Genomic DNA, 23,647 nt, shown 5'->3' with positions numbered 1-23,647 from the left:
ACATACATTTAAAGATTGGAAAATATTTATTGAATATATGAGGGGAAACTATGGAAAATGTTGGCAGCATTAAGATAAATTCAATAGTGTAAATAAGTTTTGATGGATGTAATAATGGAGATATTAATCAATAATAAAAGGAGAAGGGAAGTCATTGATATTTTAATTTTGGTTAAATGAATATTCTAAAATGTAAAACAGAAAATTCATATATATGAACCTGCAACCTTGGCATTATCAGCACCACACTCTACCCAGCTGGGCTATGCAAGTTCAAATATAACCAAAGTTACGGAAGGGTGCAGAGGGATGTGGGGAGAAGTGTTGAGCTTCAGCTTTTAGGGAGGGCTCCTGGGTGGGCATGGAGCGAATCTGTTCAATTTAGGTTCATCCATTAATGTCATATCATAATCACGTAGAACCTATCTATAGTACAACAAGAAGTTCAACAATAGGCAGCTGTCAAAGGTTTGATTGACCACTAAGTCTGACTTTAACAAAGATAGTTGCATTTTAGGGATTCTAATACCATTGTGAGCTAGTGTTGCCAAAGAAGTTAACGGACAGGAGAGCACAGATTGGAGTTCCAATTTGACAATTCCCTAACAAATATTTTAGGAACAAGTAAAGACATGTCTTTGGTATGCAGTGCTTGACCCTGTATATCCAATATGGCAAAAAACAAAGGCCACCTTCCATTTCATCAGTCCTTCCATTTACATTGGCTTTGTATCCTGCGTTGGATTTTGCTAGAACTTTGCTTCCCAGAAACTCTCTCTCTTAGAAAGTTTGCTTCTTGTCATGTTGTATTTCTTCCGATGCATATGATGTCCTCTTTTGCCATTTAAAGCACCCTGGGGAACTAGTATTCCACCATTTCTGTGGTTTCGAAAACGGCCTTTGCATTAGCCTTTAAGTGCCTCTTGGTAACAAGATTAATAAAACACTGGGTTACTTGTAAGTCAAATCAGGTGGAAAACATTTCAAGTAAAGACTGCAGTATTTAATATGTAAGTGCCAATGGTGCAGATCCCCTAGTCTACATGATGAATGTAAATACAAAAGTTAAAGGTAAGGGTAGTTGGTGAGGGGCAGAGGAAAACACGTTTATCTGCACAATTCATTTTTCCCGAGCATTTCATGCTGAATATATTTTACAAAGCTCTGATTAGGTGACAGTTTCTAGATAACCTTTATACTTGCCACATCAGCTGTTTGTTTTATGCTTGGGGGAGCTAACCAATTTGCTGTAAGATTTTACAGCTATTCTGCCAGGAACAATGTGAAATCTAATGCAAACAAAGGGAACATTTTTAGCTTGCAATTATATATCTGTAACTGTATTGCACTCTCTCTCTCTCTTTCTCTCTTGCTGTTTCCTTTTCAGATTTTGGATATGCCCAGACGAGAGATGAGCTGGTATAAACAGCTTGGCTTCACGTTCCACTGAAGAATATCTAGAGCTCAGTTGAAGGCAAAGTGTCCAACTTGCAGCCAAAGGCACTTGAGAAGACAGTCAGCAGAGGAGAACCATGATAATACAACAAGGCTTGCTGGTGGTACTACTCTGGGTGTGCCTCCTCCACCCCTGCTTAACAGCAATGGTATTCAGCAGGACTACGGACCAGCAGCCCAAAAGTTTTGCTGCACGTGGAATAGGGAATGAAGGAAAAGCTCTGCACCGCCAGAAGCGAGGCTGGATGTGGAACCAGTTCTTCTTGCTGGAGGAATATACTGGCTCAGATAACCAATATGTAGGCAAGGTAGGCCATATGTATATCTTCTCCTATTCTTCTTATGCATTGCAGCAATTTAATGGTAGGAAATTATCTTTGAGGACTTCATTCTCAAATACAGTGGTGCCCCGCAAGACGAATGCCTCGCAAGACAAAAAACTCGCTAGACGAAAGGTTTTTTCATTCGCGATTTGCCTCGCAAGACGAATTCCCCTATGGGCTTGCTTCGCAAGACGAAAACGTCTTGCGACTTTGTTAAACCGTTTAAACCGTGCTTCGCAAGACGAAAAATTCGTTAGACGGCAAAAATTGCGGAACGAATTAATTTCGTCTTGCGGGGCACCACTGTATATAGAGACCTTTTGTTTGTTCTGTTGAAAAAAATAAAACCAAAAGCTTTGGAAATGGGAGTATTGGATTGAAACACCCATGTTCTAATGTGGATAAATAATCATGTGATTTTTGATTTTTTTTATTTGATTTTTATACACAAAAAGCAGCATTTTTGAGTATGACTTAACTTTTATACTTTGTACACCTTCCTCTGGAACACAAACTATCCTTCATCTTCCAACATTGACTCTTCCTCTGATGAAAAAGGTGACCCTTGCTAACAAACCTGTTCAGAGTTTTTGTTTTAACATGAAGTGAAAAATTGGATTAGTAATTTCATGAGTGAAAGAGTTTTATGTTCAGTTGAAGCATAGGTTTAAAAAAAGGACAAAGCCTTATTCTCAAGTACTTTCGCCTGGTTTGAAAGAAAATTGCAGCTCTAGTGTAGTAGTATAGTTTTCCAAGTATGTTTTATAGGACCCTATCCTAAGTATCATTTATGTATCACAAAATCTGGCTGCAGTAGGTGGCCATTTCAGTGATTTAATACCTATAGCCAAACTGCATGTGACCTAGATTTATTAAATCTTCCTCAAATGTGAAAAGTTTGCGTAGCAGCTGACACCATCCCTACCACTCCATTATGACAACATGCCATACACTAGGAAAGCCCTGGTGGGGGTTCCTTGGAAAATTAGTTACCCAGACTTTCATAAATGGTGTCTATCGATTACCCTGCAATGAACAGGCCACAAACAAATACATGGTATGCTGTAGGGTTCATTCTTAATCAAATCAAAGTAACATTAAGGCTGAACAGACCTGGCCATTGTCCCTCAGGGGTAGCAACTTGAAAAAAATATTGGGGGGTCCAGGTACACTGACATAACGGAGCACTTGACGTGGTGTGCACACTGTTGATGGATCTCAACCAAAACTCTTGCTACCAGCTGCCAAATTGTACAATTCCAGGACGACGAACAGGAGCAGAACTTGCTTGACTAGTAACTTGATTTTTAGTTAGCTTTATTATATACAGCAGAGTAAAGCACAGCTTTGTACAAGTTACTGTATACACAGACCAGATTCAAACTTCTTTCCAAACTTCAACACTCCAATGTTCCAACAAGAAAACTGCTTTGTCATTCTGCTTATAAGGAAGAACTTAGCCAATTACCACCTGTTGCTAGGCTTCCTTTATCTCCAAGCAGACTCTCTCATGTACTTCATTTAACTTGGCTTGTTGCCAACCCACTAATTGTTCACTCCAAAAGCTGCTAGAAAACCAAATTCTCAACACACACACCATTTAAATGGTAATGTCCATCAACTCGGGGGGCAGCCTCCTCAAATATTTTATTGGGGGGTGAAGGGACCTCAGCCCCTAGGAGTACGCTCCTATGATCTCAGTGAGCATAATTCTCAGCAATATGCTTGTTTTTCTGTGCAGTACATTTAGCGATTTCTGATTGGGTGAGTCAACCTGGAAAGGGTTCGCTGGAGGAGAAAGTCTGAAAACTACTACACTAGAAGTGCAGAGAGGCCTGTAGCTTACATTACCCAAAGTCCTGTCAGTGCGTAATCTTCCATAGTAGAATGTCAGATAAAATCCATGCTTAGAAACACTCAGAGATGATACATGAGTGATTCTATGTCAGAAGTGGCCGTGTGTATCTTCCCTATGGATAAATCCCTAGATTCTGGAGATGACTCTTGCATATCGCTGTCAGGAAGATCTAAGAGACACCACTTCCAGTGTTACAGTAGAAATGCACACAAACACTTGTGAGTTACTTGTGTGTCCTATGAAGGTGCATTTCTTGTAGCAACCATAAGTTGCCCTCAGGGCCACAATTATGGCATCATGAAATCTAGAAGAGGATTCCACAACTAGATTGGGACTGTGGGAACCAGGGATTTCTTTCAGCCAAAACTCACCAGAGCTCAGCTCCAGCACCTCTCAGGTGGGCACCATTGCCAATCTATGAGAACAATCTATGAGAAGTTCATGGTAATCTCCGGCACATCTTTATCTAGAAAAAAAGCTCTGGATGGAACTCTTTTGATATTTATAATACCTTGTTGTTGTTGTTGTTGTTTAGTCATGTCCGACTCTTCGTGACCGCATGGACCAGAGCATGCCAGGCACTCCTGTCTTCCACAGTATTTATAATACCTATTTCCACAGTAAATACTTCCACAAGTATTTATAATACCTATTTGGAATCAAATAGAAGGACTGGGTCCCAGCATTATGCAGAGAATATTGATGGCCTAATTATATAATATCTAGATAAATCTCTATACACGTTGGCAAAGGGATATTTCAAGGGAAGAAATGACAAGTCATTGTTTTTTTAAAATATAATAATAATCCAAGAACAGGTCTGAAGACATTTCATGCTCCTATAGCCTGATCCTAACCATGTTAGCAGGTCTTGATGAAGACTGTCTGGCTAAAACAGTGATGTTCTCTTTTTCATATATTGGGTTTGTTGCTCAGCTACATAGACTCAAAACAAAGATCAGAATTAGTTATTATGGTGGACTTGCTGCCTGGCTTTGTGGACATTTTCTCTATTTTTGTTGAGTTCAAGTAGATTCATGCTTCAAATCTATGTGCAGTTGGATTTCAGCCCCAATGAAATTAGTAGAAAACTTCCAGGGAATTGTGTTTTGGTATAAGGCCACTAGACCACAAAACAATTCAAATAGTTGGGGGAGCTATTCACACAGATCTATGCCTACAAATTAGTGTGCCATTCTCAGCATCAGCGACTCATTTGGAGCCATTCAGGGATAGCCAGAAGGCTTTGTGCTCCTGTGCAAATTTTCTAGCTGAGGTTATTCAAGCGCATTCAAACTCTGGCATTTGAAACAGGAGATCTCTCCTTCCTCAAACCGTTCATCTCTATTGTTAATTAGCAAAATATTTTTGCATCTATGAATGGAGATGTTATATTTTATGCCTTTTGATAAGCAGCAGATTCTCTTGGAAGGGAACAAAAATAGATAAATATGGATTTGCAATAAGTCATATAACAGTGGAAGCTAGCCTGAAAGCATTCCATTTATGCCACATTACCCTGACTAAACATCCACATTGCATTATGTTGCTTTGCTCCAGAACAGACACTCAACTCAAATAACCTCACATAATGTAATGTAACATGCCATATTACATATGCTTTATTAATTCAGATAGGCCAAATTGAATGGGGGGGATCATTTTGTCCTCTTTGGCTAAGGAAGCTCATAAAAAATCAATTTATTGAGTACTCCAGAGCTAAAACATAAGATCTGACAATGTTCAAAACATCTTTGAGAGTGAACAACTGCAAGAGGAAGGATTTTCAGCAGGTAACAGGAGTGGAGTCCTGATCTGAGCAAGGGAGCACATTCCAGAATTGGGCTTTTTCTTGAATACAGAATGTGTACAGTAGTACCTTGGCTCTTGAACTGAATCCATTCTGGAAGTCCATCCAAATTCCAAAACATTTGAAAACCAAGGTTTTTCTGATTGGCTGATTGGCCCCAGAAACAATGCCGACAGCCACAACAGACGTTCAGCTTCTGAAAAACCTTCACAAACCCAAACACTTACTTCCGGGTTTGTGGAGTTCGGGAACCAATTTGTTTGTCAGCTAAGCCATTCAGGAACCAAGGTAACACTGTACTTTGGTCTTAAATATATTGTTAAACTATGCACTATAAAACAATTGGATAATATAGGCATAGGAGGTAGAAAATTCAAGCCTTGACTTGGCCCATGCAAGGAATTTGAGCCATTTTCTCATAACGTCTTCCTTATTTTTGCCCTGCCAGAAGATCACAATGTGGTGAGCCACACTTACTCTTAGGAATGGTTGCAAAATCCAAGCCAACTCTCACCGCAATTGAGTGGAGTTCATGGTTTGACAGCTTTAACACGTCCAATGAGGCCAATGAACAAGGACCCTGGGGGATGATTCTCGCAAATGTAATAGAACTAACCACAGGAGTGCCTAAAGGATAACATATTGTGTGTACCGTATTTTGCGCCCCATAAGACGCTCCGGCCCATAAGACGCACCTAGTTTTTTTGGGGGGAAATAAAGAAAAAAAATTTTATTTCCCCCCCCAGGTGCGGGGCTGGAAGAACCAGGTCGGGGAACAGTGGGAAGGCACGCTCTGCCTCCCCGCTGTCCCCCGAGCTTGTGGGGCTGGCGATGGGGAGAAGTGCACCAGTCCCGCGATGGCAGGCAGCTCTGTGCCGCCATCCCGAGCGGGACGGGACTTAGCGCCCCGCTCGGGATGGCGGCGTAGACCTGCCTGCGGTCCCGCGACGGCAGGCAGATCTCTGCCGCCATCCCGAGCGGGGTGGGACTTAGCGCACCGCTCGGGATGGCGGCGTAGACCTGCCTGCAGTCCCGCGACGGCAGGCAGATCTCTGCCGCCATCCCGAGCGGGGCGGGACTTAGCGCACCGCTCGGGATGGCGGCGTAGACCTGCCTGCGGTCCCGCGACGGCAGGCAGATCTCTGCCGCCATCCCGAGCGGGGCGGGACTTAGCGCACCGCTCGGGATGGCGGCGTAGACCTGCCTGCGGTCCCGCGACGGCAGGCAGCTCTGTGCCGCCATCCCGAGCGGGGCGGGACTTAGCGCCCCGCTCGGGATGGCGGCGTAGACCTGCCTGCGGTCCCGCAACGGCAGGCAGATCTCTGCCGCCATCCCGAGCGGGGCGGGACTTAGCGCACCGCTCGGGATGGCGGCGTAGACCTGCCTGCAGTCCCGCGACGGCAGGCAGCTCTGTGCCGCCATCCCGAGCGGGGCGGGACTTAGCGCCCCGCTCGGGATGGCGGCGCAGAGCTGCGCTGGTCCCAGGAGCGCAGGCAGCTCTGCAGGGCCACCAGGAGCGGGGCGGAGCTTCTCCCCCGGCTCCCGGTGGCCGGGCAGAGCTGCGCTGGTCCCAGGAGCGCAGGCAGCTCTGCAGGGCCACCGGGAGCGGGGCGGAGCTTCTCCCCCAGCTCCCGGTGGCCGGGCAGAGCTGCGCTGGTCCCAGGAGTGCAGGCAGCTCTGCAGGGCCACCGGGAGCGGGGCGGAGCTTCTCCCCCAGCTCCCGGTGGCCGGGCAGAGCTGCGCTGGTCCCAGGAGCGCAGGCAGCTCTGCAGGGCCACCGGGAGCGGGGCGGAGCTTCTCCCCCGGCTCCCGGTGGCTGGGCAGAGCTGCGCTGGTCCCAGGAGCGCAGGCAGCTCTGCAGGGCCACCGGGAGCGGGGCGGAGCTTCTCCCCCGGCTCCCGGTGGCCGGGCAGAGCTGCGCTGGTCCCAGGAGCGCAGGCAGCTCTGCACGGCCACCGGGAGCGGGGCAGAGCTTCTCCCCCGGCTCCCGGTGGCCGGGCAGAGCTGCGCTGGTCCCAGGAGCGCAGGCAGCTCTGCAGGGCCACCGGGAGCGGGGCGGAGCTTCTCCCCCGGCTCCCGGTGGCCGGGCAGAGCTGCGCTGGTCCCAGGAGCGCAGGCAGCTCTGCACGGCCACCGGGAGCGGGGCGGAGCTTCTCCCCCGGTTCCCGGTGGCCGGGCAGAGCTGCGCTGGTCCCAGGAGCGCAGGCAGCTCTGCAGGGCCACCGGGAGCGGGGCGGAGCTTCTCCCCCGGCTCCCGGTGGCCGGGCAGAGCTGCGCTGGTCCCAGGAGCGCAGGCAGCTCTGCACGGCCACCGGGAGCGGGGCGGAGCTTCTCCCCCGGCTCCCGGTGGCCGGGCAGAGCTGCGCTGGTCCCAGGAGCGCAGGCAGCTCTGCAGGGCCACCGGGAGCGGGGCGGAGCTTCTCCCCCGGCTCCCGGTGGCCGGGCAGAGCTGCGCTGGTCCCAGGAGCGCAGGCAGCTCTGCACGGCCACCGGGAGCGGGGCGGAGCTTCTCCCCCGGTTCCCGGTGGCCGGGCAGAGCTGCGCTGGTCCCAGGAGCGCAGGCAGCTGTGCACGGCCACCGGGAGCGGGGCGGAGCTTCTCCCCCGGCTCCCGGTGGCCGGGCAGAGCTGCGCTGGTCCCAGGAGCGCAGGCAGCTCTGCAGGGCCACCGGGAGCGGGGCGGAGCTTCTCCCCAGGCTCCCGGTGGCCGGGCAGAGCTGCGCTGGTCCCAGGAGCGCAGGCAGCTCTGCAGGGCCACCGGGAGCGGGGCGGAGCTTCTCCCCCGGCTCCCGGTGGCCGGGCAGAGCTGCGCTGGTCCCAGGAGTGCAGGCAGCTCTGCAGGGCCACCGGGAGCGGGGCGGAGCTTCTCCCCCAGCTCCCAGTGGCTGGGCAGAGCTGCGCTGGTCCCAGGAGCGCAGGCAGCTCTGCAGGGCCACCGGGAGCGGGGCGGAGCTTCTCCCCCGGCTCCCGGTGGCCGGGCAGAGCTGCGCTGGTCCCAGGAGCGCAGGCAGCTCTGCAGGGCCACCGGGAGCGGGGCGGAGCTTCTCCCCAGGCTCCCGGTGGCCGGGCAGAGCTGCGCTGGTCCCGGGATTGCAGGCAGCTCTGCGCAACCCTCGGAGCCGGTCTCCCGAGGGTTGCGCAGAGCTTCCTGAAGCCTGGAGAGCGAGAGGGGTCGGTACGCACCGACCCCCCTCGCTCTCCAGGCTTCAGCGAAAGCCTGCATTCGCCCCATAAGACGCAGGCACATTTCCCCTTCATTTTTGGAGGGGGAAAAGTGCGTCTTATGGGGCGAAAAATACGGTAAATGTTAATGGGTTTGTAAGTGTTCTACAAGAGGCCTTCAGTTTCCCATCTATAAAGTGTACTCGGAGATAATGAGGCGCTGGGGTGCAAGGAAGTAGGAAGGAAGCTGAATGTTTCTCATTCATTAACACCAAAGGAACATGGCACTAGATAGCGGCAAAATTCTCAGAGGCTACAGCTTATTTGTAAGTGAAAGTTGGTGTTAGTAATCAACAATTCTGATCGACACTTCCTACCCAAGATCTAAAGTGACTTCTTCTTCCTATTTGGTTGTTTGCAGCTTCTTTTAGAAACTTGGTTGCATAGATTTTACTTTGAGGAAAAATAACAAGGAACAAAAGCTCTTGGCTGATGGCTTCATTTACAGTGGTACCTCAGGTTAAGTACTTAATTTGTTCCGGAGGTCCATAACCTGAAACTGTTCTTAACCTGAAGCACCACTTTAGCTAATGGGGCCTCCTGCTGCCGCCGTGCCACTCCGGAGCATGATTTCTGTTCTCATCCTGAAGCAAAGTTCTTAACCTGAAGCACTATTTCTGGGTAAGCGGATTCTGTAACCTGAAGCGTATGTAACCTGAGGTACCACTGTATTAAAAAATATTTACTTGCCTTCGTTTGTTCTTTTTAAGGATGCTTTCCAAATTACCCCCATCATTTTCCTGACTAAATTTTTGGATACCAAACTACCTGTATATTGAAAAGCATTGTCAATCTTTGGGGTTCATTTGTTTATTTTTCTCCCCAAGCTTTGTTGAGACTACTGGGCACTTTCCTTCAGACAAATATGAGCAATATGAATGCAATTACCACACAAAGGACAATTGTTGTCATCATGCAATCCCATCATATATTTGTTTTGTGACTTAATCTTTTGCACGTCTACTGAGAAGTAAAACCCCACTGAGTTCACTAGGGTACATTCCAAGCAACTGTGTATTGGAGTGCAGTCTAGGTTACTGTGCAACGAGGAACCATTGATGATGAAATCACATCATGACTTCTTTTTGTGGGTGAATGCGCATATGCACAGTGCTCACATTGGACACCGCCAACACATGGAACAATAAGGAAACAAAACAAGGGTCCTTCTGGCAGATCCCTCACTGTGAGAAGTGAGGTTGCAGGGAACCAGGCAGAGGGCCTTCTCTGTAGTGGTGCCCGCCCTGTGGAACGCCCTCCCACCAGATGTCAAAGAGAAAAACAACTGCCAGACTTTTAGAAGACATCTGAAGGCAGCCCCGTATAGGGGATTTTTTAAATGTTTGATGTTTTGTGGTGTTTTTATATTTTGCCAGAAGCCACCCGAAAAGGCTGGGGCAACCCAGTCAGATGGGCAGGGTACAAATAGAAAAATCGCCATCGTTAGCAACTAAGCACTGTTGCTAACCTGGAGGGGGGGGAAGGTGTCAGGAAGGGCAGTGCAGTTCTGATGCAGTAGCAGAAATATCAGACTGGCTCTACTGGTGCGTTTGCACTGCACCCACCTCCCTGCTGTTTGGCCCTTCTCCCTCTTCCTTCCTGTAAGCAGCAGTGATTCAGCTGTCAATAATAATGATGATGATGATAATAATAATAACAATAACAATAATAATAATAATAATAATAATAATAATAATAATAATAATAATATTTATACCTTGCCCATCTGGCTGGGTTTCCCCAGCCACTCTGGGCGGCTTCCAACAAAATATTAAAATACAATAGTCCGTCAAACATTAAAAGCTTTCCTAAACAGGGCTGGGACACGGGTGGCGCTGTGGGTTAAACCACAGAGCCTAGGACTTGCCAATCAGAAGGTCGCGGTTCAAATCCCCGCGATGGGGTGAGCTCCCATTGCTCGGTTCCGGCTCCTGCCAACCTAACAGTTCGAAAGCATGTCAAAGTGCAAGTAGATAAATAGGTACCACTCTGGCGGGAAGGTAAATGGCGTTTCCGTGCGCTGCTCTGGTTCGCCAGAAGCAGCTTAGTCATGCTGGCCACATGACCCAGAAGCTGTGCACCAGCTCCCTTGGCCAGTAAAGCGAGATGAGCACCGCAACCCCATAGTCAGCCATGACTAGACCTAATGGTCAGGGGTCCCTTTACCTTTACCAAACAGGGCTGCCTTCAGATGTCTTCTAAAAGTCTGGTAGTTGTTTTTCTCTTTGACATCTGTTGGCAGGGTGTTCCACGAGGTGGGTGCCACTGCTGGGAAGGCCCTCTGCCTTCAACAAAAAATTAAAATTCGGCTCTGTAATTCGGAATTTATGTGATGTGATTTGATTTGATTGGTCGGTTAATATTTTTATTTTTTTTTAAAAAAAAAGAGAAGGCCCTCTGCCTGGTTCCCTGTAACTTGGCTTCTTGCAGCGAGGGAACCGCCAGAAGGCCCTCGGCGCTGGACCTCATGAGTTTGGATGAGCACCCCCACACACTATACTGTCCGCTGTCAATGCAAACTGATATGTGCAAATGGATTTGAGGACTGTGCAAAATGTTCTTTCCTAGGCCATATCCTTGCATTCATGTCCTAATCCAATGGTTTTAAAACAAGGTGTTTGAGGAATACTGGTTTGTTTGGTTTTTTTAGAAGCTCATTGGGCTTCTAGATAATACCAGCAATGGGCAATATGCATCTCTGAAGACAGCTTTCTCAGACCACCAATTCTTCCAGACACTGTTATTCTGGGGAACATTTCATGTATTCTAGACTGTCCACTTAGCTCAGTAGTGAGGTACATGCCCCAGACATTTTCATTCCCGAAGAGACATCCAAAGAGTGCCCCCTGAATAATTTTTAAAAATTGCTGTGGTAGTCTGACATCAATTCTTGCCTTCCTCTATCTCCCCTCTCCTGCTGCCTGAAGAAAGTTGCTTCGCCTTGTTTCATGACAGAACCAGACTTTTCAGGCACTAGAAAACTTGAAAACCATGTTCCTCACAGATGTTTTGCATTGAGAGCTTCAGTTGGAAGGATGAGCTAAATCCTGGCCTCTTCCTTTGATAGTGTGTGGTCAAGTCTTGACAGGATCTGGGTCATTCGGCCAGTTTAGGAGAAGCGAGGGAAGTGATAAGGGACAGAACTGCTGCAGGGGTACAGAATCAGTTCCCCAGATTATTTGGGGCTGTTTTTGCTTTAAATGTGCTTTAAATGGATGGTTGTATGCAGAGTGAATGTGCCCGTGGACGCATATTTTTTCTGCCTTCCACAGGGACATTCAGTTGACCCAGATTGGCTTCACGAACAGTGCTAAAGTCTAGAAGCACAAGCTATTGTCCAAGTAAAAGATTTCAAACTTAAAGGCTGTGTAGAGTAATACAAGTCAATTAAAAAAAAGGAGAGTAGAGTTCTAGAAATATGATATTCATCAGTTCAGCTGTGAGTTGATTCTTTTCTTTGTAAATGAAAATCGATATATTTAAATATGCTTCCCCAGCTAATGAAAACAGTGATGAATCTGTAGGGCATATACATGTAGGAGGTATATTGGATTTTATTATTGGACTATAACTTTTATAGCAATATCTGTCATTGGATGAAGGGGCGGGGGACATTCCAAGAATTCATAACTGACATAGTAGATATATTCTGTTCATAAGCATGAAATTGTTTACCCTAAGATGTGCCATGGCAGTGTCAGAATAGCTGGTTTGGGGATTATAGCTGAACAGCACAATCCCGTGGTCCCTGGAAGGACATCCCAGGATCCAGAAAATTCTGTGGATCATTATCTCCACAAGAGGTTTGTCCCAATAAGCCATAGTGAGGCATTCTGAGGACATGTCAGTAACAGATGGGAAGTAGTCTTTGACCCACTAGATTGAGGGCACTTTAAGTTCCCTGCAATGCTCCTGGAATAGGAGCAAAGTATATTAGCCCTGGGATTGGCATACTTATTTTATTGATTGATTGATTGATTGAGTGAGTGAGTGAGTGAGTGAGTTTATATACCGCCCTATACTTGGAGGTCTCAGGGCAGTTCACAAGAAAAATAGCAACATATATAATCAGAATAAAAACAACAACCCAACCAACAACCCAAAGAGATATATTTTAAAAGGGTACAGGATGTCAAACAGATCAACCAGAGGATTGGTTAAAAAAGAACGTTTTTGCCTGGCACCCAAAGGTTTATAATGAAGGCGCCAGGCGAACTTCCCCAGGGAGAGCATTCCACAGATGGGGAGCCACAGAGTGGCTGGGGAAACCCAGCCAGATGGCTGGGGTATACATAAATAATAATAATAATAATAATAATAATAATAATAATAATAATAATAATAATAATAATAATTCATTCTCGTGTTGCCACCTTCCGGACCTCTCGAGGAGGAGGCACACAAAGGAGGGCCTCAGAAGATGATCTCAGGGTCCAGGTGAGAGCCAGTGTGGTGTAGTGGTTAAGAGCGGTAGTCTCGTAATCTGGGGAACCGGGTTCGCGTCTCCGCTCCTCCACATGCAGCTGCTGGGTGACCTTGGGCTAGTCACACTTCTCTGAAGTCTCTCAGCCCCACTCACCTCACAGAGTGCTTGTGGTGGGGGAGGAAGGGAAAGGAGAATGTTAGCCTCTTTGAGACTCCTTAAAGGGAGTGAAAGGCGGGATATCAAATCCAAACTCCTCCTCCTCCTCCTCCTCCTCTTCTTCTTCTTCTTCTTCTTCTTCTTCTTCTTCTTCTTCAGGTAGGTTCACAGGGAAAGAGGTGGTCCTTGAGGTATTGCAATCCTGAGCTGCTTAAGGCTTTATAGGTCAAAACCAGCACTTTGAATTGGGCCCGGAAACTAATTGGTAGCCAGTGCAGTTGAACCAGGATCGGTGTAATATGCTCAAACCATCTGGCTCCAGTGAGCAACTTGGCCACTGAATTCTGTGCCTTTCCCATTGGGATAACTGGCAAAGTAAAGATTCTTTAAAACTGGGGGGGGGGGGGTGAAAGGAGGAAGAATGTGTGAGTGGTAACACATTATGAAGCAGTGCCAGAGCAAGAATGTTTCAGGTTAAATCCCTAGCATCTTTAGGTAGGATTAGAAGGGACTCTCTGTCTATAAAACCTTAGAGAGCCACTGTGAGTCAGAGGGGACAACACTGAACTAGATGGACTTACTGGCATGATTTGTTATAAGGAAATACCGGTAATCAAATAAACTCTAGAATTGAAAAATGAGAATCTACCATCTCTCAGTACAATTTGTGATCCTCTTTGAAAATATAGTTTTTAGAAAGGACTTGAATCCTTGAACCTTATCTTGCATCAGTAATATCTCTCAAACTTTGTCAAACTGAGACTTTCCCCTCAACAGTGATTAAATATAGAACTAGGAATCTAGTTAATTTCTTATTGAAATCTGATATTTAAGATCCATTTATGAAACCTTTGCCCAAAGCGTTTTGTACATTGTGAAAAGGTACGTTGACTCTTGAGGGAAACGCTTAAAAGCAATATATTCTGCATCCTCCGACTACTCACTGACTTTGACTCTGAGTGTAGGAAGCACATTTTGCAGTGCAAACATAATAATACCAAACTCTAATATAGCTTAGAATCCTTTTGCCCTTCTTGCTGCCTGTCCTTAAACAGGTTTTGTGCAATAAAAGTCCTCAAGACATTTACGCAGCAGCAAAGTTCCATGACGTTATGCAGATCTCCAAAGAGTGCTGGCACCATCTTGTCTTATCATAGAGCCATTGGCAACTAGGCTTCCTAGTTACTTGGGTCAGCTCTTACCTGTGAAACCAGACTGGATTATTATTTTCTAAAGAATACCTTTGGCCGCCCTAACCCTCATAATTTTTGGAGAATTTATTGCATTTCATTGTCAAGTACGGGAGTTCCCCTTCCCTTCCGGTGGCTCACTGATAAGAATGAATGAGCATTTGGTAAATTTATAGTCCTTTTATTGCAGCATTCTGTTACAAGCACATACAGGTAACCCTCCGCAAGTTGCCTACTCTGACTCCTCCCCACTTCCTCAACAAGAAGTGCACCAATGGGAAGTTCCTCCCCCCCCCCGTGTCTCCTTTGTTCTCTGACTTGCTCGGACCTCCGAGTTTGGGGGAAGGGAGGGGTCCCCCCCTCTTGATTGATGTACCTCCTAGCTGCTCCCTCCCTTCTGGTTGATTAGCTACTATCTCATAGCTGGGTATCTCCTCTCTCAACTGTGCAGCTTCTGTGTCTGCCTGTCCTGCTTCTGAAAATGCTGGCAACAAAGGGGGGGATGAATATTCATCCTCTTCTGTTAGGAGCTGATCTCCCTGCAATTTATTTATTTTTTAAATAATATTTATTACATTTCCAACAATTTAAACACAACAAAGAAAGACAATACAATACAATACAAAGACACTACATAACACTAACACATTAAACTAACAAAACAAAACAAAAACCGTTTAAAACACATCAAACAATTTCAATATCTTATCTTTCATTCACTTATTTCAACGACCTCCTCACACCTCCCTTTTTGTATTCCACTTCTGTTAATTGTTTCAGCAATTCCTTTCCATCTTCCTCTGTTTTCTATCCTATAATTATTTTGACACATTCTAACCTTATTTTTTCCTTTAATACTCTATTAATCTATTTATACTTAGTTCCTTGTAACATTTCTACTAAAGCCATATAACTTCATTCCAACATTTTTCTAACATTCATTAATTTTACAGTATTTCTGTAAATAGTCTTTAATTTTTTTCCAGTATTCTTCCACCAACTCTTCTCCCTGGTCTCGGATTCTGCCAGTCATTTCCGCCAGTTCTATATAGTCCATCAACTTCATCTGCCATTCTTCCCGGGTGGGTAAATCTTGTGTCTTCCAATACTTTGCAATGAGTATTCTTGCTGCTGTTGTTGCATACATAAAAAAAAGTTCTATCCTTCTTTGGCACCATTTGGCCGACTATGCCCAGGAGAAAGGCCTCTGGTTTCTTCAGGAAAGTATATTTAAATATCTTTTTCATTTCGTTATAAATCATCTCCCAGAATGTCTTAATCCTTGGGCATGTCCACCAAAGGTGAAAAAATGTACCTTCAGTCTCATTACATTTCCAACATTTATTGTCGGGCAAATGGTAAATTTTTGCAAGCTTGACTGGTGTCATGTACCACCTATAAATCATTTTCATTAAATTTTCTCTTAAGGCATTACATGCCGTAAATTTCACACCTGTGGTCCATAACTGTTCCCAGTTAGCCATCATTATGTTATGTCCAACATCTTGTGCCCATTTAATCATAGCTGATTTCACCATTTCATCCTGAGTGTTCCATTTCAACAGCAAGTTATACATTCTTGACAAATTCTTGATTTTTGGATCTAGCAATTCTGTTTCCAATTTTGATTTTTCCACCTGGAAACCAACTTTTTTGTCCAAATTGTATGCCTCCATTATTTGGTAATAATGGAGCCAATCTCGCACTTTGTTTTTCAATTTTTCAAAGCTCTGCAATTTTATTCTGTCTCCATCTTGTTCCAGAATTTCCCAATATTTTGGCCATTTAGCCTCCATATTGAGTTTTTTCTGTGCCTTCGCTTCCATTGGTGACAAACATCTTGGGGTTTTCTTTTCTAACAAATCCTTATATCTTATCCAAACATTAAACAATGCTTTTCTAACAATATGATTTTTAAACGCTTTATGTGCTTTTACCTTATCGTACCACAAATATGCATGCCAGCCAAATGCATTGTTGAAACCTTCTAAATCCAACACATCAGTGTTTTCAAGAAGCAGCCATTCTCTCAGCCAGCAAAAAGCAGCTGATTCATAATAAAGTTTCAGGTCTGGCAGGGCAAATCCACCTCTTTCTTTGGCATCAGTTAATATCTTAAATTTTATTCTCCCTGCAATTGCACACCCCCCCCCAATCTTCCGATTCATTTATTTGTTGTATTTAGCAGTCACTTCCTGCAATAAGCCTTCAGGCAATTTACAACAGTAATATAAAACAAAAAACAATAATCACTGAAGTTCAGTGGTAGAACATCTGCTTTAATCCCTGGCATCTCCAGGTAGGGCTGAATATAAATTTATTTATCCATTAAAAATGGATATTTTTCATGCATGAAAGCCTAGTGTGTAAACTATACTGAGCGAAATGGACCCACGGTTTACCTCAGTATAAGCCAGCTTCCTAGGTTCTAGTTTTAAAAAATAGCAAAACCCAGCAAAATATGAACAATTCACAATAATGATCAAGCCTAGCAAAAAATATGTGCCAGAAAAATATTTAATCATACAGAAAGAGAAAATTATTATAAATTAGTTTGGAGATGGTATTTAACACCAGTCAGATGAAATCAAATAAACAATGAATATTTGGTGTTATGTTGGAGGGGATGCCAGGAAACCGGGACTTATGTACACATGTAGTAGGGGTGTGAATATGTGCAATTTTTCTGGCAAAAGGTGTTTAAAGAGAGAACAAAAATCACTGGATTAAAGCTGACCGAAAGTCCAGAGGCATTATGAAGGACTTGCTCACAAATTTATTGACAGCTGCACAAATTATGATAGCTAGGAAGTGGAAGGGACAAACAGAATATAAAATGGAAGGGTGGTACAAAGAGGTGTGGGATATAGCTATTAATGATAAATTAACATGTGCCATTAAGGTAAGAAGGGGAATACGCAGGAGAAATGATTTTGAGGAGATAGGGAAGGTGTTTGTAGAATTTGTACTGTTAGGATCAAACCATCGCAAGAGGTGTTGAAATTTTGGGAGGCTGGATAGTTACAATGGAATGGACTCAGTGGTGGGGTGCACATTTTTATTCTTATTAAATTATCATTATTTATTTATGATAATAATAAATAGGGGGGAGAGCAAAAAGTCTTGTGTGGAAGTTAAAACCATTTTAAAGGAGAACTATGTTTCAATCCACAGATTGGCTCAGGAGGAGTGGATCAGGTGAGCTTGCTTGGGGATATGCAAAGATATTCAGATTCCCTGAACCTCCTTAGTTAGCATGTATGCTGAAAGCATCCACTTATTTTCAGCACCATCGTACAAGCAGATCAAAAAATAATGGGCTACTGTGCCAGGAATAAAATTTATTGTTAATTCTGGGTATCCTAACAAGGCAAGGAAGCAATCTGTCTGTTGGTTTCCACTGAGGAAAATTAGTTTCATGGGGTTTTATTAGTGCAATAACTTATTGGGGGCTAATAATGATGGTTTGTGCTCTTAGCAGGGTCAGTAAATCTGCAGGCGAGATTTGAGGGGCTGTGTTGCTCTGCTTTTTGAAGGTTCCCCAACCATGAAACCTATGTAGTTTTAGTTTGCATGCACACAGAGTCTCTTTATAGAAATCATTCAGTACATCAGGGTGGGTGCAAGGCTAGCTAATGTTCTCCTCAGTGCATTTTTTCCAGGGGGTACTCAAGGGTACGCTGCCCTGGCACCTCCCCCCATGTTAAAAGTGTGACACTTACTGTCACAACTTCATGGTGAGCACCAGGGCTGTCTTAAGCATATCTGGCACCGTGGTGCAAAGATCCCTCCAGCACCATCCCCCCTGTTTCCCAGAGTTGTTGACCTTTTCCCAAGCCTCTGCGGGGATCACTCTCCTCCTGTGGAGGCTTGGGAGGCAAGCTGCATGCCCGCCAGCCATATGGGTGATGGGGCACAGCTGGCAGGCATGCAGGAGGGAAAGGGGAGGCCACTGGCAAAGCCGTGCAGCTCCCCCACTCGCTGGGGTGCCCCAAGAGGCTGGCACCCTGGCACAATAAAGACGGCTCTGGTGAGCACCAGCACCATTTCCCCCCCCCCCTTTATAAAGAGCACTGGTTTTCCTGCTCCTCCTCCTCCTCTTGTACACATTTGGTCTATCCAGAATGATCAAATAAAGAGGGTTTCCTTTCACACATATCACCTGGCATGTTGTTCCAGCTTGCAGTTCTTTGGAGAATATTCATACTGAACGGCCTTTCACTTGACCTAAATCATTAAAAGGTAAACTCTCTCTCTCTCTCTCTCTCTCTCTCTCTCTCTCTCCATCATTCATAAAAAATAATGAGGTAAAGAGAGAGAGAGAGAGAGCGCTTCAGTAAGTGATCTCATTGGAAATTCCGCATTTATATTTCCTATGGCAGAAGGCGTGTTTCTGAATAATTAGGATTATGAAATGCTACCTGTGTTTGTGAAAATGTTGAAAGAACCTTCTGCTATTTCAATGCCCCCGACAAAGTGCTCAGAACACAATTCCACTTAATTAAGACATTTTAGCCACTATAGTTTGAAAGGACAATTTTGCATGGCTTTTCTCAAAGTTGCAGAGCAAAGAAGACCGTTTGCTTGGGAATTCAGAGAGTTGGGGTTAAACAAGAGGCTCTGCGGCCTTTTGTGGTTGTCGTTTGAACAATGTTTTATGATTGTACTCAAATGAGCATTGCTTCAAACAATATGACTAACTTCCAACTAACTATTATGATGCTTAACGTTGGCTGGATTGGTCTTCCAGATTAGTGATTGTGGTGGAATAAAACCCATTCCACTCAGGAAACAACTTTGGGGAAAGTTATTGTTTTCATGAATGCCAGCTGTATATTCGCAAGACAATGCCGACTTTGAATTCTGGTCCGTAATGGGTGCTGCCACGAAGTGATGCCATCGCTGCTGTTTACCAGGGCACAGGAACCTTAGAGGTGCACTCCACTGCAATAATTCCTGCAAGCTCTCTGGTATCACATCCCATTCCCCAAATCACAGAGGAATGAGAAGTAATAGGAAAGATGCCAGAATTGTGTTGAACATTCTCATTGCATGGTCCAAGTACGCATGGGGCAATGTATAATTTAGACTCACACATACTATGATGTAAGATCCCTTGAGATTAGTAGTATTGATTTATAATTAAACACATAGATAATTGCCCCTTTAATCTTATTTAATCTCAATTAGAAACAATGTGGCAATAAGCAGAATCTTCCTTTGAAAACCAAGGATCCCTGGTTCTTACTGTGTAGTATTAATTGTAGCTATTGTTAATAATTCTTAGACTTTTAAATTACTTTCTGGAAAGGGAAATAGAGTGTTTCCGTTTGGTGAGCACATGCCGTCTTGTCTAAGAAATGCAACTGGAAGTGAGATTCATTTACTACTTATTTGCTACATTGGTATCCTATCTTTCCACAAAGAAGCTCAAGGTTTGACATACATATTTCTCATTTGCCCTTTTTTATTCTCACAACAACCCTATGAGGTAAGATAGGTTGAGAATGAGTGATTGGCCCAAGGTCATTCAGTGAGCTTCCTTGCTCAGTGGGGATTTGAACCCTGATTTCTCAGGTCGTAGTCCAGTGCTCTAACCACTACTTCACACTGGCTCACCAGACTGGTTGATGACCTGCCCCCCTCTCTCACTGTCAATGGAAACCAACAAATAACAATAATTTATAATAATAATAATTTATTATTTATACCCTGCCCATCTGGCTGGGTTTCCCCAGCCACTCTGGGCAGCTCCCAACAGAATATGAAAAGCACGATAAAACATCAAACATTAAAAACTTCCCTAAACAAAAAGAAAGAGGACCTGCCCAACTGACGCTGACACAAAAACCTCACAAATATACCAATTTTGAAAAAAGAATAAGAATATGTAGGTTTAGCGTCCTCTCTCTCCACCCCACCTCTCTTCCCCTTCAACCCTATACTAGATACAACACTGTCTAATATTGAACATAATTATGATACTCTATGATCTGAAAAAAAGAAGAGAGACATTGCACGTTCTTTTGTAATTCAAGGAAATCTTTAATAAAAAAGATGTTTTTTAAAAATACAGAGAGAAAGAGTTGCCCTGGATAAGCCTGGTGTCTAAGCACTTGCCTAGTAGTGTTAAGAAACTTCATTCACACAAGCACATGACAATGGCGGACTTTGGGCTTGCAAATTTCAGTGGTGCCCCATTCGATGCAAAAAAATAGGCACCCCCACCTCTTGTGCTCTATTCTGCAACTTTGTTTTGGCGCGCCCTGCAGGGTGGCACCCGGAGCAACCCAAAACCACCTCTGTACATGAAACTCCATGCTTGTTCCATCTGTCCTCTGTCTGCACCCAGAATTGAAGCCCGTGATAGGCAGCTTCGTTCTAAGCAATCAAAAGCCTTGAGGGTATCTTGGGACATAGTTGTCAGTGGGAGCTGAATTGCTTTGGTATGTTCAATCAGATTCAATAATTTCCTAATGGGGTCTGCTACACTATTGCAACCAGGGACAAAGCCTGTCTGGTGCTATTAATTTGTGCAGGATTTTTTTTTAGGCAATTAGCCTAGATTGATGTGAATATCTTGTTGTCTTGGTTTATCAGTGAGATCGGGCAGTATGATGTGTAGGAAAGCATCAAACAGCAGCCAATGAAGGCAGAAGCCAAAATTTTGTGCCTCATAAATAAGAAATCTTCTGTTATGTTAATCAGAATACACACACACAGACACACACACACACAGAGAGAGAGAGAGAGAGAGAGAGGCTGCTAAGCTGGATGTTGTGATGGGAGTTGTGGTCAGTTTGAAGATTTCCAGAAGCTAGTAAGCAACAGTGGGCTTCTTCGCACTTTTTGTGCTTCTTACAAGCAGTCTCAATTATTCCCCCGCAGTACAGACTCACAAGGCAAAGGATAATGTGCAAAGCAAGTAACCATGGTTATTATCAGCAGCAATTCTCAGTATTTCCAGAATGTCTGATAGTGAAGAAAGTGTCCGGGGGAGCTAGTTGCTAATTCATTCAGCTCCAAGCACTGAGAATTTTAGGGTGCTCTGACATAAACTGGGCTCGTGGGCTTTAATTAGGGTAGTCAGTAGACCGGTCAGCTACGTTTTTACAACTGAGAAACGCCAGCGGTGTCTCCCTTGCCATCAGGTGGCTTGCTCCGTACAGACCTTTTCCAAGGAATCCTTTTTGAAAAGTTCCTGAGCCCATCCACCGCAGCCCCCATTGTGGCATTGATCTGCCATGGCTGCTTCTCACATCTAAATGAGACAATTGGTGCAGCCGAGTGCCAGCAAAGAAATGGAATCTCATTGATCAGCTGGCCGGGAGAATTAGAGTAGGGGCAGTGTAAGCAATGGGCATCTTTCCACAAGAAACACAAGAGGATCATTAGTGAGATGCACTTAGCTACTGTTGCGCTGGGAAACAGCCAGACTCTCCCTTGCAAACGATGTGAGACTATAGGCAGTCTCTTTTTCCCTTTTCTCCCTTTCAGGGGAAGAAAACACTATGTAAAACCGTATTCATGGCTTAAATCAATGTCTTGGGAAACAAGTTTCTCTTTCTGAGTCGGTGGCTCCCCATCGCAAAAGCCTTCCCTTGCCCTCTACAAGAGAAGATTAAAATGGGATAATTGGTATTCAAGCGGCGGCTAATGGAGGAGGGGAGGGGAAAAGCAAAACATCCATTGCGACACAACTATCAATAATAAGAAGAATGAATAAAATAATAATAGAGAGAGGTCATCCAAAATGGTTGTTCTAAGTTATATTTGGCTGCAATAGCTGCAGCTCAGTTATTTGAGTAGCGATTTTAAATCCGGTGCTTAAGGGCCATTCCCCCCCCCTTTCCTTCTCAAGCATTGTTGATCTTTTAAATCGCCTAGTTATTTGGGCATTTGGGATGAGTGTGGGCTGTTTGATGGGGGGCGGTGCGGGGGGAAATCAGCGACTTACATATCCCTTGTGGGTATTTGACTGCAACGAAAAAGTTAAAGAATGAATGTTTCTTTGCTTCTCTTTTAAAAATAATGTCTCTCTGCTGGAAGCCTTGCTTATGTGTGTATGTTTGTCAGGATTCTTTTGTCCATGGAGCCTGGAAAAAAAGTTAACTAATGATTACAGCAGAGGGTTTTTGCTTTGTTTTGGGGGCTTGCTCCCAGCTGGCATATTTTCTGTTGTGATTCAAGGTATAATTACGGATCAAGTTCATTGTCCCTTCTGTACAGAACAGCAAGGCTTATAATAAACATAGAGCCCCGAAGCTTCCCATGTTGTGTAAAATGGTTTGCCCTAAAAGAAGGATCAGCAGATAGCAACCACTGGGCTGTATCTGGCACCTTGAAGGCAAGTGGCAGTAAGACGGTTGATTTGGACATACAGTGGTACTTCGGGTTAAGTACTTAATTCGTTCCGGAGGTCCGTTCTTAACCTGAAACCTGAAGCACCACTTTAGCTAATAGGGGCCTCCTGCTGCTGCTGCGCTACCGGAGCACGATTTCTGTTCTCATTCTGAAGCAAAGTTCTTAATCCAAGGCACTATTTCTGGGTTAGGGGAGTCTGTAACCTGAAGCGTATGTAACCTGAAGCGTATGTAACCTGAGGTACCACTGTATTGAAAATGAGTCCTTCAGTTGGCCTCCCCTAACCAGCAAAACTTAGAAAGGATGGGTGGCAAAGAGAGAGAGCACATCAGCCCTTTTCTCAGGCATCTCATGCAAGCATGTCCATCATTTCCCAAACTCTTTCTGTCAGATTGATGTTGGTTAAATGTTTTGTTGGGGTTGGTGGTTATTTAATTTGGGTATAACTGTAAACCAATTATGATTGTTGTTGCTATTATTATTGTTATTGGTTTTTATTGATTTATTGGTTTGTTTGTCACTTGTACAGTGTTACCTCAGAATCATGTTCCGCTCCCATTGATATAACTGGAGAAATAGGGCACATGCTCCCTTATTCCCCCTAGAAAACGATAAAGGTGCTTAGCATTGTCTGAATCATTCCCAAAAGCTCTCTTTTCTTCTGACTAAATACGTAGCTATGTATATAATCCATATAAGAACTTTGAGAGTTGCAGTTTTATTTCATTAAAAGAACGCTCATGCCCATCATGGCTGAAGAAAACAGTTTAACCTTTCCTCTCAAGCCGTGAAGATTAGGAGCTTGTTTTAATGAATGAAATTCTCAAAGTGCAATGTAACATTC

At 44.6% G+C, this 23,647-nt stretch overlaps 1 protein-coding gene and 1 long non-coding RNA gene across 8 annotated transcripts in view; one reads left to right on the top strand and one right to left on the bottom strand.

Annotated features, from left to right (window-relative positions):
- Positions 1–23,647, bottom strand: part of LOC308593934 — a 373,867-nt gene that overhangs the window by 181,575 nt on the left and 168,645 nt on the right. The window lies entirely within an intron of this gene.
- Positions 1–23,647, top strand: part of LOC308593732 (cadherin-10) — a 419,208-nt gene that overhangs the window by 336,421 nt on the left and 59,140 nt on the right. For 6 of the 7 annotated variants that reach the window (XM_081206330.1, XM_081206331.1, XM_081206333.1 and 3 more), the window contains exon 2: positions 1,388–1,763. The exons of the other annotated variant lie outside the window; for it this stretch is intronic. In XM_081206330.1, coding sequence (XP_081062456.1) covers positions 1,533–1,763 — 231 coding nt within the window. In that variant the 5' untranslated portion in view covers positions 1,388–1,532. The remainder of the gene's footprint in view (positions 1–1,387; positions 1,764–23,647) is intronic. 7 annotated transcript variants of the gene reach the window in all.

Source organism: Podarcis bocagei, assembly GCF_964188305.1.
Source record: "Podarcis bocagei genome assembly, chromosome: 8".
Classification (NCBI taxonomy): Eukaryota; Metazoa; Chordata; class Lepidosauria; order Squamata; family Lacertidae; genus Podarcis; species Podarcis bocagei.
Note: the sequence above shows the minus strand (reverse complement) of the source record. Positions and strands in the feature narration are given on the sequence as shown.